General features: G+C 38.7%; 1 protein-coding gene across 2 annotated transcripts in view; it reads right to left on the bottom strand.

The window, feature by feature from the left end:
* Positions 1-15,482, bottom strand: part of KIAA1549 (KIAA1549 ortholog) — a 213,815-nt gene that overhangs the window by 74,400 nt on the left and 123,933 nt on the right. For both annotated transcript variants that reach the window (XM_032781967.2, XM_075068954.1), the window contains exons 4-7: positions 13,308-13,485; positions 11,743-11,873; positions 10,586-10,769; positions 467-526 (exon numbers count right to left, since the gene is read on the bottom strand). In XM_032781967.2, the coding sequence (XP_032637858.1) occupies positions 467-526; positions 10,586-10,769; positions 11,743-11,873; positions 13,308-13,485 (553 nt within the window). The remainder of the gene's footprint in view (positions 1-466; positions 527-10,585; positions 10,770-11,742; positions 11,874-13,307; positions 13,486-15,482) is intronic.

Genomic DNA, 15,482 nt, shown 5'->3' with positions numbered 1-15,482 from the left:
CAGTGCTAGGAACAGCTAAGATACTGCGCAGAACCCTCAAACTCCCAGGCCTCTGGTAGAGGACCCGAGGTTGAGGAAGACACATACCACCCATAGGGGTGAGAGGGGAATTTTTTTTTTTTTTATTTATATATATATAAAAAAGCAATGTCCAACTTAAATGGCAGTTAGTGTATACAGCACCCTCTGTATACCAGAGCTGTGTTCCTACACTTTGAATAACCTGCATTCTAAATATAAAACAATTTTTGAGTCAATAAACAAGGAATTGCAATAGTTCATTCTACACAAGTGCCTTTCCCAGCAGTTCCAGGTTATTCATTCTTTTGCTTTGGAGCTTATTCAGGTCTGGATATAGTTATTACCTCAAACGGTAAGCAATCTCAAAAATTTATTAATGTGTTATCTAGGTCCCGGCTGAAAAAAAATGGTCTCATGGCTATCTATCCTTATATAGTCTACATACCTGTTCTCACCCAGGAAGATTTCATCAATTGAGACACATTGAGTTGAGGGTAATGAAAGGCTGGGGGAAAAAAAAAATAGGTTGAGGGAAAAAACATCTGTAAGAACTGTATAGTCAATAGCACAGAAACAAGAAAAGAGACTATTTCATAATTCACATTAACTCAGTGAACATCCTATTTGCTGATATAACTCTTGGTGTTATATATAAGAGACAGAAAGACATTGCTCTTGATACATATTTTCTGGTTCATATGTCTGAATGAAAAACAGCTGGCTAAAGTGGTCAGATTTATTACCTGAAATATTTAACATACCACCCTGACAGCTTTGCTTCCAGAAATAGTAAGCAAAGTCTGTTTGGCTAATTTGTCTTTAATGTAAAATGTGATTTTTGCATGCTAAGATCAGGTTGTGCACTGGATGACTCATGGTTTCTCAAACTTCATTGCACTGTGACCCCCCCCTTCTGACAACAAAAACTACTAAATGACCCCAGGAAGGGGGACCAAAGCCTGAGCCCCACCGCCCCATACGATGGGGTCAATGCTCAAGCCCCACCACCCTGAGGGCTTTGCCCTGGGCTGAGGAGTTGGTAACCTGAGCCCCGCCACCTGGGGCTGAAGCTGAAGCCTGACCCCTGCCACCCAAGGACGAAGCCCTTGGGCTTCAGCTTCAGCCCTGGATGGTGGAGCTCAGACTTTGGCTTCAGCCCTGGCCCCAACAAGTCTAACGCCAGCCTGGAGACCCCATTAAAATAGGGTCGTGACCCACTTAGGGGTCCCGACTCACAGTTTGAGAACCGCTGCTCTGGGTGAGTCATTCATGGCTTTTTGGAGGAACAAAGCATCTAATTCTTTGTGACTGTAACCAAGTAGAAAAGTTAAGTCTTAAGTATAAAGGAGAAAATTGAATGTACCTATTTTGTATTACAAGCCATAATAAAATAAAATATACATTAAACATTGTGAAGATCAAATTGGATTTATGAAAATCATAAATGAATTCCATGAAAAATCCCATGGCATTTTGGTTCTATTTTGTTCAATAGCCCAAGTTGTCAAAATGACTAGTCTCCTGGAAACGCTAAGCTTCAGGAGTGAAAACCTGGCCTCACTGAGGTTAATGAAAAAACTCCCATCAACGTCAGTGGGGTCAGGATTTCACCCCAGATTCCCACTGGAGTAAAGTAAAGAGGCACTGGTGAATAGATAAAGACAGTAGCTGGGACTAGTTTTCCTGAAAAGAGATTGAAACTTCATGAAAGTAAAGAGGGGGAGGGAGGAAAGAAGGCAGTTTCGTCAACGTTTTCCCTGAATCATCTGAAGTTCTTAAAGCGCTTAAGATAATTTTGTTAAAACCCATTTTAAGGATGGGAAGAGTGAGACACACAAAATTAAATAGATTTGGCCTAAGGTCACAAGGTGAGTCAAAACCAAAAATCAAGATATCCTGACTTCCAGTTCTGTGTTTTAACCACTACATTATAATGAGTTCAACTCCTGCTATTGTAGGCAGTCAAAGAAACAAAAAAATTATTAACTTTCTAATTTATTTAGTGTGTCTTATTTTCAAACTAGCTAGCTAAGACCTCTTTCTAGGTGTACTAAGGTTGTTTCCATAAACAAGTTAGCTTCCAAAATCTAGTGATTTTTACTATTAAAAACCTGATCACTCTTTTCTCCCCTAACGCAAAAGCAGAAGAGCCTCTAGATATATAGCACCTTTTTTTTAAACCTCGATTTTTGACACTGCACTTTCATTTTCTAGACTGAAATAATTTATTCTTTATTCTCTTCTTGTTTAAATTAAATGGCACTATGCCCAAAAACTGACTTAAAATTCAATATTTTCTGATACTCTTATTCCAGTTTAGCAGCATCTTGCGTCACAAACAGCGCTATTGAGACTTCAATAGGGCCACTACTGTTAAGTACAGTAGTGGTCAATGTGCATAAGGGTATCAGAATATGGCCCTTTATGTATTTGAATGAGATATTACATAACAAATTTCTAAAAATTCCACTTGCAATATACAAACAGGAAACACCCCACTTTTTACATTTATATATTATATAAAAATATATATTGCTGCAGGGTTCTTCTAAATCAAAGGACGAGTGGACATGGCTCAGTATAGGTAGAAGGTTGGAGAGTGGTTTACTATGGTAATGCACTCTTATCTCAATCTAAAAATATCATCCTGCAAAAAAATGTGTAAACTGCCGCTGCACTGGTGTTTTCCAAAGCCCAGAAAAAGCAAGATCACAAGATAATTAACCATCTGCCAATGGCAATAAAATTTTGAACTGTTAGAGTGTTTAATTCCTTTCTTTTTTTAAACAAGGTAACAGTTGTGCTTTGACACTCAATATGATATACCCGTTCTTTCTAATTAGTGTTTGAAAATTATTTAATGTATGCAAATTCCTGTATGCCTAAGAAACTTCACACAGAATTAACTGAACTAGAAACTTAAAAAAAAATAACCCTTGAGCAGTTGATCTTGATGGTACAGTGGGAGAAGTGCACCTCCATCCACTCTTTCCTCTCTCTAGTCAGCACTGGATTCTACTATTCTAATTAAAAATTGTATTTTCCTTTAAAATCCAATAACCATTGTGATTTTAATAGTTTCCCATGAGAGATTTGTTAAAGAGCCCCTGAAAAACTTTGCTCCATTGCCTTTTCACTTTCCTTCAGTTTTTAATGATATTTTGTATTGACTAGCAACATGTTACTGAGCAAGAAATTTCTCAGGTTAGATACCACGATTTGGGGAACATTTACATAGAAAGAACTGATGTTACGGAGACCATTTTAAAACTATTCCTAAAACGATTCTTCACTCTTTAACTTCTCCCTTAAGCCATCCAGTAGAGTGATCTGTCTCCAAACAAAATAAATCGCTCAATATATGAAGTTCTGGAAGTTATCAGCTGTGCTCTTTATGAAAATAGTTAGGCAGAGAAACCAATAGTCTTACTAAAACGTCCACTGTTCTGCAGAAATGTGGAGGATTAAATAATCAAAAATGGACAAAATGTGGCGAATTCAAAGAAGTGACCTGATATCTCATAGATCCATATTAGTGCACTACTGGGCTATTTATCAGGAGTCCAGTAAGTTTACAAACCAGAACTGAACTGGAAAGGGGAAATTAAAAAATTCTTTAATCAAAACAGGCTTTTCTTGAACTTTTCTGTACTAGAGAGGAGGGGTTGGAATAATCGATTCACTTAAATTCAAAAGCCAACCTGTTCACTGAAACCTACCAGCCATGTCGTTTCATCTCGTACTGTATTGTATCATATTGTCCTGTATCCTTTCCTGCCTTTAAGACTGCACTCTCTTTGGAACACAGAGTCTTTCATTTGACACAGTGTACCTTTTATGGAACATACAGCACTATCAGTGTTGCCCACTTTCATGATTTTATGGCAAGTCTCGTGATATTTGTTGTTCAGAGTCCCAGCTGCTGGAATCATGTGAATGCATGAGAATTTCAGTGCTTGCATTCAAAACAAGAAGTACATTCCTGCAGAATAAAGCCTGAAAATTGGAGAGAGTGAACCCTAAAGGTTCAGAAGCCACAGACCAAAGAAAAAGAGCCCAGAATTTATTATTTTAAAAAGAAACTCATGATTTGGGGTGGGGGGGGGCGGCTTGATTCATGATTTTGGGATGCCTGGGACTGGCAACAGCACACTATGATAACACTATAATTGCCTTCATTGCAGTCCACCATGCACAAGATCCTTGTCAGTCCAGATTATAAAACATACTTTCTTGTTAATTATTTGTATTTCAGTAGCACCCTAGAAGCCTTGATTAAGTTGGGCTCTCTTTGTGCGAGGCACTGTGCAAATGTGTAGTAAAATCTCTGCCCAAATCAGTATCTAATCTGAGAAACTAAATGTAAACACATGGGCAAGGAAAAACAAATGGACAGAAAGGAGGGAAGATGAAATAACAGATAGGATATTTTAATAGAGCTAAGACGTTAAAATTGCCTAGCACTCTTTAGTACCTTGAAAGAAAAAAAAGAGGAAAAAAAAGAAAAAAGCTGGCATCTCCCACCCTTAGCCATTCCCACTGCCATTATTCTTGCACAGAGTCCTCCCTCCACTGTGCATACAGTACCTTTATTAAAAATAAGAAAGTTAAGATTGGCAAAACATCCCTAAAGGCACCTTATAACCTAACCATGTACTACATTAGGACTACCCCGCAAGCATTTGCATTCTGTTTAAGCTTTATGAACTGTCTCCAATAAAAAGTTTTTATACAGAAGATGATCTAAAATAGACAAAGACTGGACATAAATTTCTTTTTCCAGACACAGTTACTCATATTCAGGTTGTCAAAAGTTTAATTTAATCATGCCCAACAGTTTAAGTTATAATAGATTTTCCGTAGTTTAAATCAATGTCAACTTGCTTGCAACTAAACTCACCTGGAATTTGCAAATCAATACTTTACTTGCACACTATTTCAAACACATTTACATATTAAAAAACATATACACAGACAAGACTTATTGGGAAAAAAAACAGCAGGAAAAAATCTTTGGACTGCATCAAACAACCCTTCATAGTGTAATACTGAAAGCGGTGGGCCAAGTAACTAAGAAGCAAATGGCACAGAAAAGTATGCTAGGCAATATGAGAAACTGAGATATAAATGTACTTTCCAGAATTAATGAAAAGCTAAATATTCATGGATTTTGCATCAAAGATGAAGGATTCCATATAATTTGCTGAACGCATAAGCAGATTTCTGACTAGGGTGGACCTCTAACAAGAAGGGCTATTCTGGGTCAGACCAATAGTCCATCTAGCCCAGTATCGTGTCTTCTGACAGTGGCCATTACTAGGTGTTTCAGAGGGAATGAACAGAACAGGTAATCATCAAGTGATCCATCCTCTGTTGCCCATTTCCAACATCTTCTGGCAAACAGAGGCTAGGAACACTTCAAAGCAGGGTTTTGCTTCCCTTCCCATCCTGGTTAATAGCCATTGATGGACCTATCCTCCATGAACTTATCTAGTTCTTTCTTTAACCCTGCTACAGTCGTGGCCTTCACAACATCCTCTGGCAAAAAGTTCCAGTGTGAACAAACACTTTCTTTCGTTTCTTTTTAACCTACTGCCTATTCATTTCGTTTGGTGACCCCTAGTTCGTGTGTCATGAGAAGGAGTAAATAAAACACTTCCTTATTTACTTTCCACACATCAGTTATGATTTTATAGACCTCTATCATATCCCCCCTTAGCCATCTCTTTTCTAAGCTGAAAAGTCCCAGTCTTATTAATCTCTTCTCATAAGGAAGCTGTTCCATACCGTAATCATTTTTGTTGCCCTTTTCTGTATCTTTTCCAATTCCAATATATCTTTTTCTTTAAGATGGGGTGATCACATCTGCACGCAGTATTCAACATGTGGACATACCAGGGATTCAGAAAATATCATATTGACTCTATATATCATATTATCTATCCCTTTCTTAGTTATTCCCAACATTCTGTTAGTTTTTTTTGACTGCCGCTGCACATTGAGTGGATGTTTTCAGAGAACTAGCCACAATGACTTCAAGATCTCTTTCTTGAGTGGTAACAGCTAATTTAGACCCCATCATTTTGCAAGTATGGTTGGGATTATGTTTTCCAATGTGCATTACTTTGCATTTATCAACATGGTATTTCATCTGCCATTTTCTTGCCCAGTTATCCAGTTTTGTACGATCCCTTTGTAACTCTTCACAGTCTGCTTTGGACTTACCTGTTTTGTACCATCTGCAAATTTTGCCACATCATTATTTCCCATTTTTCCAAATCATTTATGAATATGTTGAACAATACTGGGCCCAGTACAGACCCCTGGGGGACACCACTATTTATCTCTCTCCATTCTGAAAATGGACCACTGATTTCTACCCTTTGTTTCCTGTCTTTCAACCAACAGCTGATCCATGAGAGGACCTACTCTCTTATCCCATGACAGCTTACTTTGCTTAAGAGCCTGTGGTGAGGGACCTTGTCAAAGGCTTTCTGAAAGTCAAAGTACACTATATCCACTGGATCCCCCTTGTCCACATGCTTGTTGACTTCCTCTAAGAATTCTAGTAGATTGATGAGGCACAATTTCCCTTTACAAAAACCATGTTGACTCTTCCCCGATATACCATGTTCATCTATGTGTCTGATAATTCTGTTCTTTGCCATAATTTTAACCAATTTGCCTAGTATTGGAGTTAGACTTACTGGCCTGAAATTGCCAGGATTGACTCTAGAGACGTTTAAAAAAATTGATGTTACATTGGGGGGGAGGGATAGCTCAGTGGTTTGAGCACTGGCCTGCTTAAACCCAGGGTTGTGAGCTCAATCCTTGAGGGCGGGGCATTTAGGGAACTGGGGTAAAAATCTGTCTGGGGATCAGTCCTGTTTTGAGCAGAGGGTTGGACTAGAGGACCTCCTGAGGTCCCTTCCAACCCTGATATTCTATGATTTGCTATCCACCAGTCATCTGATACCAAGGCAAATTTAAGTAACACATTACACACCACAGTTAGCAATTCTGCAATTTCATATTTGAGTTCCTTCAGAACTCTTGGGGGAATACCATCTGGTCCTGGTGATTTACTACTGTTTAATTTATCAGTTTTTTTCAAAACCTCCTCTAATGACACATCCATCTGGGACAATTCCTCAGATCTGGGAAGCTCTCTCACATCCTCAGCCATGAAGACCAATGCAAAGAATTAACTCAGTTTCTCTGCAATGGCCTTATCATCCTTGAGTGCTCCTTTAGCATCTCGATTATCTAGTGGCCCCCACTGGTTGTTTAGCAGGCTTCCTGATTCTGAAATACTTAAAACACTTTTTGCTGTTACTTTTTGAGCCTTTGGCTAGCTATTCTTTAAATTATTTTTTGGCCTTCCAAAGTATATTTTTACACTTCACTTGCTAGAGTTTCTACTCCTTTCTATTTTCCTCACTAGGAATTAAACTTCCACTTTTTAAAGGATGCCTTTTTGCCTCTAACTGCTTCTTTTACTTTGTTGTTTAGCCACATTGGCACTTTTTTGATCCTCTTACTGTTTTTTTAATTCGGGGTATACATTTAAATTGAGCCTCTATTATGGTGTCATTAAAAAGTTCCCATGCAGCTTGCAGGGATTTCACTTTTAATTTCTGTTTAACTAACTTCCTCATTTTAGTGCAGTCTCCTTTTCTGAAATTAAATGTTACTGTGGTGGGCTGCTTTGGTCTCTTCCTCCCCCTCCAACAGGGATGTCAAATTTTATTGTGTTATGGTCACTATTACCAAGCTGTCGAGCTACAGTCGCCTCTTGGATCAGATCCTGTGCTTCACTCAGGACTAAATCTAGAACTGCCTCTCCTCTTGTGGGTTCCAGGATGAGTTGCTCCAAGTCATTTAAGGTGTCAGGAAACTTTATCTCTGCATCCCGTCCTGAGGTGACATGTACCCAGTCAAGCAGATTTTTAATTGCAGCGTAGACATACGCTGAGGGAGATTGATCAGAAATGCATGCAAGCTAGCTTTATTATTGTGCTTGCTGAGGGATCCACTGCCAGACCCATAGCTGAGAAAGAATCAGAGGGCATCAGATTTGTCCGGTCTCTTTGCTGACACAGCAGACTTGGAACATGGGACAGTTAATGATATCACACAAAGAATAACAACAGCTTTAGGAGCCATGGGGATCAAAGCTGAAAAGTTCAAATCAAAACTGGTTGCTGTTTGGACAGAACTATGGTGAGTATGAGCTGTTCAAATCCTGGACCAGCCAAGTTTAGACAAGATATTCCTCACGTTGCTGTGCACAGCATCACCCACATCCTTGATCCTGTTATATTCTGGACTCAAAGCTGATTATGTCTAATTTATTTTTGAAGACATCTTCAACCTTGACTACTCCAGTCCCCTAAAGACACTGGCAAATCCAACCCCGTACTGAGGTCTTTGAGGCAAATGTGATATTTAGCAGTAGACATCAAACACAGTGAATTGCTAGTTAGGCCAGATCACTGAAGGCAGTGATATAAAAATATTAATTGGCTGTCCCACGCTTGGAGCACACTCCACAAATGGAGTCAAGGGCTGATGCAGCTCAAGTTAGCGCCACTCTTAAAGAGCTCAAGACAGGCAAATTTGTGATCACGTTGAATTTTAATGATTTACTTAGCACTGTGACTAAGTCTCTCTTCCTGTGCAAGAGGGGAAAAAATCTCTTGGTGTCTGAGCCTTTGCACAGGCTACAGAATTCAATGCTGGAATTCACAGCAATGGAAGGTATCTTGGCCCTTGGGTGACAAATCCTTAGGTATGGCAAACGTGCAGGGGTAAATTCTTCTGGGTCTGAGACAAAGCTGCAGAAAAATCTGATCTGTAGGCTTGAAACTGCCATTGTATGTAGGGATAACGGATTCAACAGGCTAAAGCAATGATCATGCAGATGGTTTTGTTGTTCTGACTCTACACAGTGACCTGGTGAAAAAACCAGAACAAGCTACTGGACCACTTTCCACAGGTACTCAGTGAGGAGGAAACGGAGAATGCCCTAAATCGCTGTTTCTCAACCTTTTTGCTTTGGACTTATAAAAAAAAAAAATTGTGCCTCTCCCCAACCTTAAGCACGGGGCTCAAAGCTTCAGCAGCCCTGCCTGAGGTTCGGGGCTTCATCCAATGTGGGGCTGAAATATGTAAATTAGCTTTGTGGGGCCCCAGGCAACTGCCCTGCTTCCTATCCCCTAATGCTGGCCCTGCTTGAGACTCACCCTAAAATCCTCCCACAAACTCCAGGTCAAGAAACATTGCCCTGCTACATTCACATTATTATTTTTTATTTGAATTACAGTAGTACCTAGCAGCCCCAATCAGGAAGCAGTCTCATTGTGCTAGGCATTGTACATACACACATGAACGCATGCACAAAGGGTACATCTATACAGCAAAAACGACTCCCAGCAGAGAGTCTCAGAGCCCAGGGCAACTGACTTGGGTTCTGAAACTCTCTGTTGCAGAGTATGTTTCCTGGGTAGACGTACCCTATCAGGCAGACCCTGCCCCACAGAGCTGACAAGGCTGTCTTTAAAATTACACGTACATACCATAAAATCCAAAACAAAGGATAGCACAGTTGGATGTTTCATAAGGTTTTTAACCACCAGACACTGTGCCTTTAAGGATGTATTGCTCTAAGTAGAAATTCTGTTCTCATTTCATTGTCCTGTAGCACTGAAGCAACAGGACATGGGTTTCCAGTGAAGAAATTAATCAAAACAAACCAGCCTACTAATATATTGTAAAGGATTTGATGCAAACATAAACTAACGGCCCAAGTATAGAAGCTTACCAGCCCCTCTTCTCTACAAGCTTGATGCAGGGCCAGAAACAAAACATTCATGGACACAGTGACAATGAGCATGTAACAGCAGATCGGACAGAGGGAGAACTAATCTAGCATTATTCTGTGTGATCAGATATAGTTTTCAAGCTAGAAAGACATAGTCCATATTATGTATATTATGTAGCTCAATTTGAAATAAATTATGACATAGTCTCTGACCTTCTTGACAATCACAGACTTGTTGGGGTACTAGCATTTTAAAATTTGGGTTAAAGGGCATACAAAACTAAGAACTATAGGATAAAGTGAGAGTAAGACATACTAAAACCAAGCAAATGAGTGAAGAGAAATGCTTTCAGACAATTAATGCAGCAACAATAATTTATTTTAATTTATTTGAGAGACTGGGACCACAAGCCCAGAATATGAGAGAATCTCATTGTATTGTCTCACAAAACAAAACAGAAGTCTTAGCTGCCTGTGGACAAGTGTTCTGATTTTGTCTCCTCCTCCCCTTGCAAATTTCAGATTGAACCAATATTAGAGTTAGTGATTAAGCTCAGCTACTGTTGCACAGGGACAGCTTATGTGACCAGAGGCACTGTTGTACAGATTTGCATAAAAAGGCCAAATTAGAAGCTAAGGAAATTAACTAATGTTAACACTTCTGTGGAACGTTACTATGAAACTGTAGAGAACACCACACAAAACCAATCTTCTGCAGGCTTAGTGACATGAAGTACTCACGTTCGGCAATTTGCTGCACAGGAAAGCCCAAGTAAAAACTGAACTCCACCACAGACAGGTTCCTCAGCAGCTCACTGATTTCAGATCCATTCAAGAATCCATATGTATTCTGAATGGCAAAGACAATGTTCACAGGGCCCTGCCGAAATGCCACACGAGGCTTGCTCAGAGTTATATTCAGTATCTGAAAAGACAAAACTAGAACAGGTCAGGAACAGCAAAAACATCAGCATTTCTGTTCCCTCCCTATCCTCCTTTTTTTCCCCCCCTTAAACAACAATATAAAGTGGGATGCTTTACAAGATTGTTAAGTAACATCCATTTCAGACTGATTCAGCCACACTGTCTCAGCAAGGACATAGAGTTACCTTACACTGTTTCCCTTCCGAAATTTATTCTTTAAATTGGATTATAATCCATGCTGATGTGAAAGGTGCCATCCAGAAAACGACTGAAGATGATGTCCAGAGAAAAATCAAATGCAGCTAAACAAAAGCTATTAACAAAAAAAGCCTGTGTGGATACCTTACCTATGTGGAGCAGATAGAAAGAGACTCTCAATGTAAGGTAAATGAACACTGTGGAAAGAGAGCTGTCCTGTTAAAATCCACTATGCCCTGCACTACCAGAGCCAAAGACAGGTGGAAACGAAGTGCAATTAGACCTCAAAATGTGCTTCCATACGTCTTTCCCTGGAACTTCACCTAGTAGCTATATTATATAATATTTTGCATATATTCTTCACTTTAAAGACATATTGTACTTAAACACAAATAAGTTATTTTATTTTTATGGTGATTTGATACTATTTACATTTGTCACGAGTTTATACAGCACAATTTCTATTGATTTTAGTTTTAGAACAAAGCTAGAATAAATAAACTTTCAGGAAAAAAAAGGCAGCATGTCTTATTAATTAGATTTAGAGTTAATATCCAGTGAGTTTTAAGCCCCTTTATTGGGTACAATATCCAATAAAGACTCCTCACTTTTCAGATCCATGGCACAGGCGTAAACACTGATGAACCATGGAACCCAAAAACCTTAAAATCTATTAGTTATCCTCAATATAAACCCACCATTAGATTACCCATTCAAAATGTGTGATACAGAGTACAGTGAACTTCTTTTTTCTCAGAGCATGCTAGTATTCTTACCTGCACTGTGAAGTTGTAGATATCCTGGTGATGTTTTCTCACCTCCAGGAATGCCATAGTCAGCCCTTTTTCAATGCGCTGGCTGAAGTTACAGAAGCCAGTGTCAACGTTTCGAGGCACAAACTGAAGCACTGGAGGTAAAGGGTATGTGTTATTCCTACCGAGTGCAGTATTTGCAGTGAAGGGAGAAGGTGGGGAAGCAGGGAACCCTCCCCCTCCATAAAGGAATCAGTTTTCCATTAAATCTTGACTGTACTCATGGAAGCTGAAAGTCCAAACAGTGCAGCTCAAGAAATTAATTACAGCAGAAATCGTTCTGTATCAATGCAGAAGGTTTTCTTGTCAATAAAATCTGATGTGACAATAAGGCTCACTTGCTGTCAAGAGATTCTACAGCCAAAAAAAAAAATCCACTTCCTATTACAGGCTTCTGAAAGATCCCCAGCTGTACACAAACTGTCTCTAATACTGAGACAGTCATTTGAAGCTCTGGAATCCCTGAATTATCCAAGATTTCTTTATGAAAAATCTTTAAAAAGAAGATCAGCAGCCTTCTTCTTTGTAGGCTGATAGTGAAGTCTAGTATTCAGTTTGGTTGAAAGACTCCAACTTTGGTCTACCAGGCATCCATTGATACCAGTCTGGCACCTTTCAACTTTTGCGCTTAATAAGCATGCATACATTATACATCATGTGTGTACACATGTGCACACATGCACACACTAATTAAGCACTGGTGAAAGGTGCCAGAATGACAGCATTAGAAAGTGAAGTTCTTCTTATAACTTCACTCTCTGGTGCTGTCATTCTGGCACCCTTCACCAGTGCTTAATTAGCATGCATGCACATTGCTAGAGAAAGGTGTCAGATTGATAGCACCAGCCTCGCACATCATGAATGTAAATCCATGTGAATATAAAAAGGTCTTTCTAAAATGAGTTTTTAAAATTAAATTATAAGCAAAATAATTAAACATTCTAAACAAAATAAACTTTAAAGTAAAAAAAAAATTCAGACATATATGAATACATAATTAAATATGCCTTAATATTAAAATCAAAATACTGGAGAACAAAATACGTAGACCCTTATTCAGAGTTCTGTATTTCCCCTGCAATGGTTTACAGATGGTAAGTGGCCAGTGAGGATGAAGAAAGATCTGGAGTTCTGCATCATGATAAAACTGTTAACTCTTAAAACACGGTAAAAAAAAAATGCAACCTCCCTACACTGACTTTGTTAGAGACATCATCAGTTCTAACACAAAGTAGGGAATAGAACAGAACATTGCGTTCACCTCTTGCCAAGTAAAAGTTTTTCAACTAATTAAACAAACAACAGTAATAGCAATATTTTGAATGTATATAGCATTTTCCATCCAAAAATCTCAAAGCACTTTGTTAATATGCATGAATTAAGCCTCACAAGAGTAAAGTCTAGATCTTTTGATTCCCAATCTCGTATATTAATCACCAGACCATCCTTCTTCCCAGATCAAAGTCTGTTTCAATACTAAGTTATTTTCCCCCCTCTCTACAGTGTGAAGCACAGTAACAAGAACTCACCTGTGTGAACTTGGAACCTGGGATCTGGCATGGTGAAAGAAGGCTGTAGTGACAAGATGACAGGGGCCTGACCACGTAGAAGGCTGCTGTTCATAAGCACATTTATGACAGCTATTGCCGTGTAAACAAAAGGACCTGATGTCACCAAGAAAGAGAATTTGGGGGAAATTTTATAAACCTATGGAAAAGAAATTAAATAAAATTATCAGCATCAATATTAGCAACTATACATCACACCTCTATTTCACAGTCCATCTAATGATCCCAAAGCACTTTACCAACATGGATAAATTAAGCAACGGATCCCTAACAGGTAAGAAAATATCGTAATTTTACAGCTGAGGAAAGAGAAGTACACAAAGTCAGACAGCTGGGAATAGAACCTTTATCTAGAGACTCCTACTTCAGTGGAATAATCACAAGAGAATCTTCCCTTTTGTTAAGCTGACTCAATTAGAAGTTGTACAGTACAGTTGTTCTCAGCCAGGGTTATGTGTACCCCTAGGGGTACCCAGAGATCTTCCAGGGAGTACATCAACTCATCTAGATATTTGCCTAGTTTTACAACAAGCTACCTACTAACAAAGTCATTACAAACTAAAATTTCATACAATGACTTGTTCATACTGCTCTATATATTGTCCATTGAAATGTAAGTACAAATTTATATTCCAATTGATTTATTTTATAATGATATGGTAAAAATGAAAAAGTAAGCAATTTATCATTAATAGTGTGCTGTGACACTTTTGTATTTTTAGGCTTGATTTTGTAAGGAAGTAGTTTTTAAGTGAGGTGAAACTTGGGGGTACGCAAGATAAATCAGACTCGTGAAAGGGGTACAATAGTCTGGAAAGGTTGAGAGCCACTGGTTCTGTACATGCATCTTCGCTTTTGCAAAAAGTACTGTGAGAATTTAAATGGCCACAAAGTGGTCTGGACTTCAGTTTTATGTAGCATCTCTGGTAGAACAATATCTCGCCCTCTATATGATGTTGGTATGGAAACTATAGTGCCCTCCAACAACTGGCTACTTACCGAATCACCAGCATGGCTTCTTGCATACTGGACACACATATGGTAGTGTATACATTCCATTGACAGTGTGTGTGTGTGTGTGTGTGTGTGTGTGTTATGCAGGAAGCAATATACACAGAATATAGTTTATAGATATAAATACAATTTTGTGTGTGTACATATACGTACACTTTTTTCCCCAGAAGACACTCCTCCCCCTTATTTCAGCACAGCTACCACCAATAGGAGCTTCTCACAATTCATATATCGCCTGCTATTCCTTTCAGAAGATAATTCTAGAGTTAAGCCGTCTATTCTGAAGATCTCTAGCCATCACATAACAGATGAGGATCTAAATAGAGGATTTACTATAAAACCAAGTGCAGGTTTCAAATCAGGCACTTTTGTATATCCATACAACATTATCTAAAACAAAAACAAGGTGAAAGATTTAATTTGAGTATTTTAAAGTGTTTCTTTCTCCAAGAGGAAGTGTCCCCTAACCCAATCAACATACCTACTTCCCGGCTGCTTCTTCACACTCTCAGTTCCCTCCATCTACCACACATGATCACATTGTGACACACTTTCTACACAAAAAGCCAAGACCAGAGCCCTAAGACTTCAGATACACTTCCACATCTTTACATAGGGAGACACTAGCTCCCTCCAGACCTTGCCCAAATGATGAGCTACCCTGAAGAATATGAAGCTGAGGATCAGCTTTGTGAAAGAGCGCACAGTGCTACCAAATCCTACCTTATGTGTCTCTTATTGAGATCTCTATGGAAGCACAAATCAATAGAAATAATTTTCAAACGACACAATAGACAGCTTTTTCTTCTTTTTGATAAACAAAATGAACAAGATTTATTAAAAAAGATTTAAAAAAAAAAACCCAGCAAGAAACAACCTCAAGTATCAAGGGAAAAAATATGGTCTCAAGACAGATATATACAGATTTCCCTATATTCCTTGTAATTAGATGCCAAAAGTGTGCTGCCATCAGGTTTTATTGTAAATGGATCCAGATCTGTAGCATTCAAATTATTTCAATATAAACAGATACTTCAACCCATTTTGCCTGAAGTTTACCCTTTTATCTCCAGAAGAAATGTTTTCAGCAGCTTCAGTTTGTGAAATAGGGAAGAAACGCCA

Source organism: Chelonoidis abingdonii, chromosome 1, assembly GCF_003597395.2.
Source record: "Chelonoidis abingdonii isolate Lonesome George chromosome 1, CheloAbing_2.0, whole genome shotgun sequence".
NCBI lineage: Eukaryota > Metazoa > Chordata > Testudines > Testudinidae > Chelonoidis > Chelonoidis abingdonii.
The sequence above is the reverse complement of the archived record's forward strand: the minus strand, read 5'-3'. Positions and strand labels throughout refer to the sequence as shown.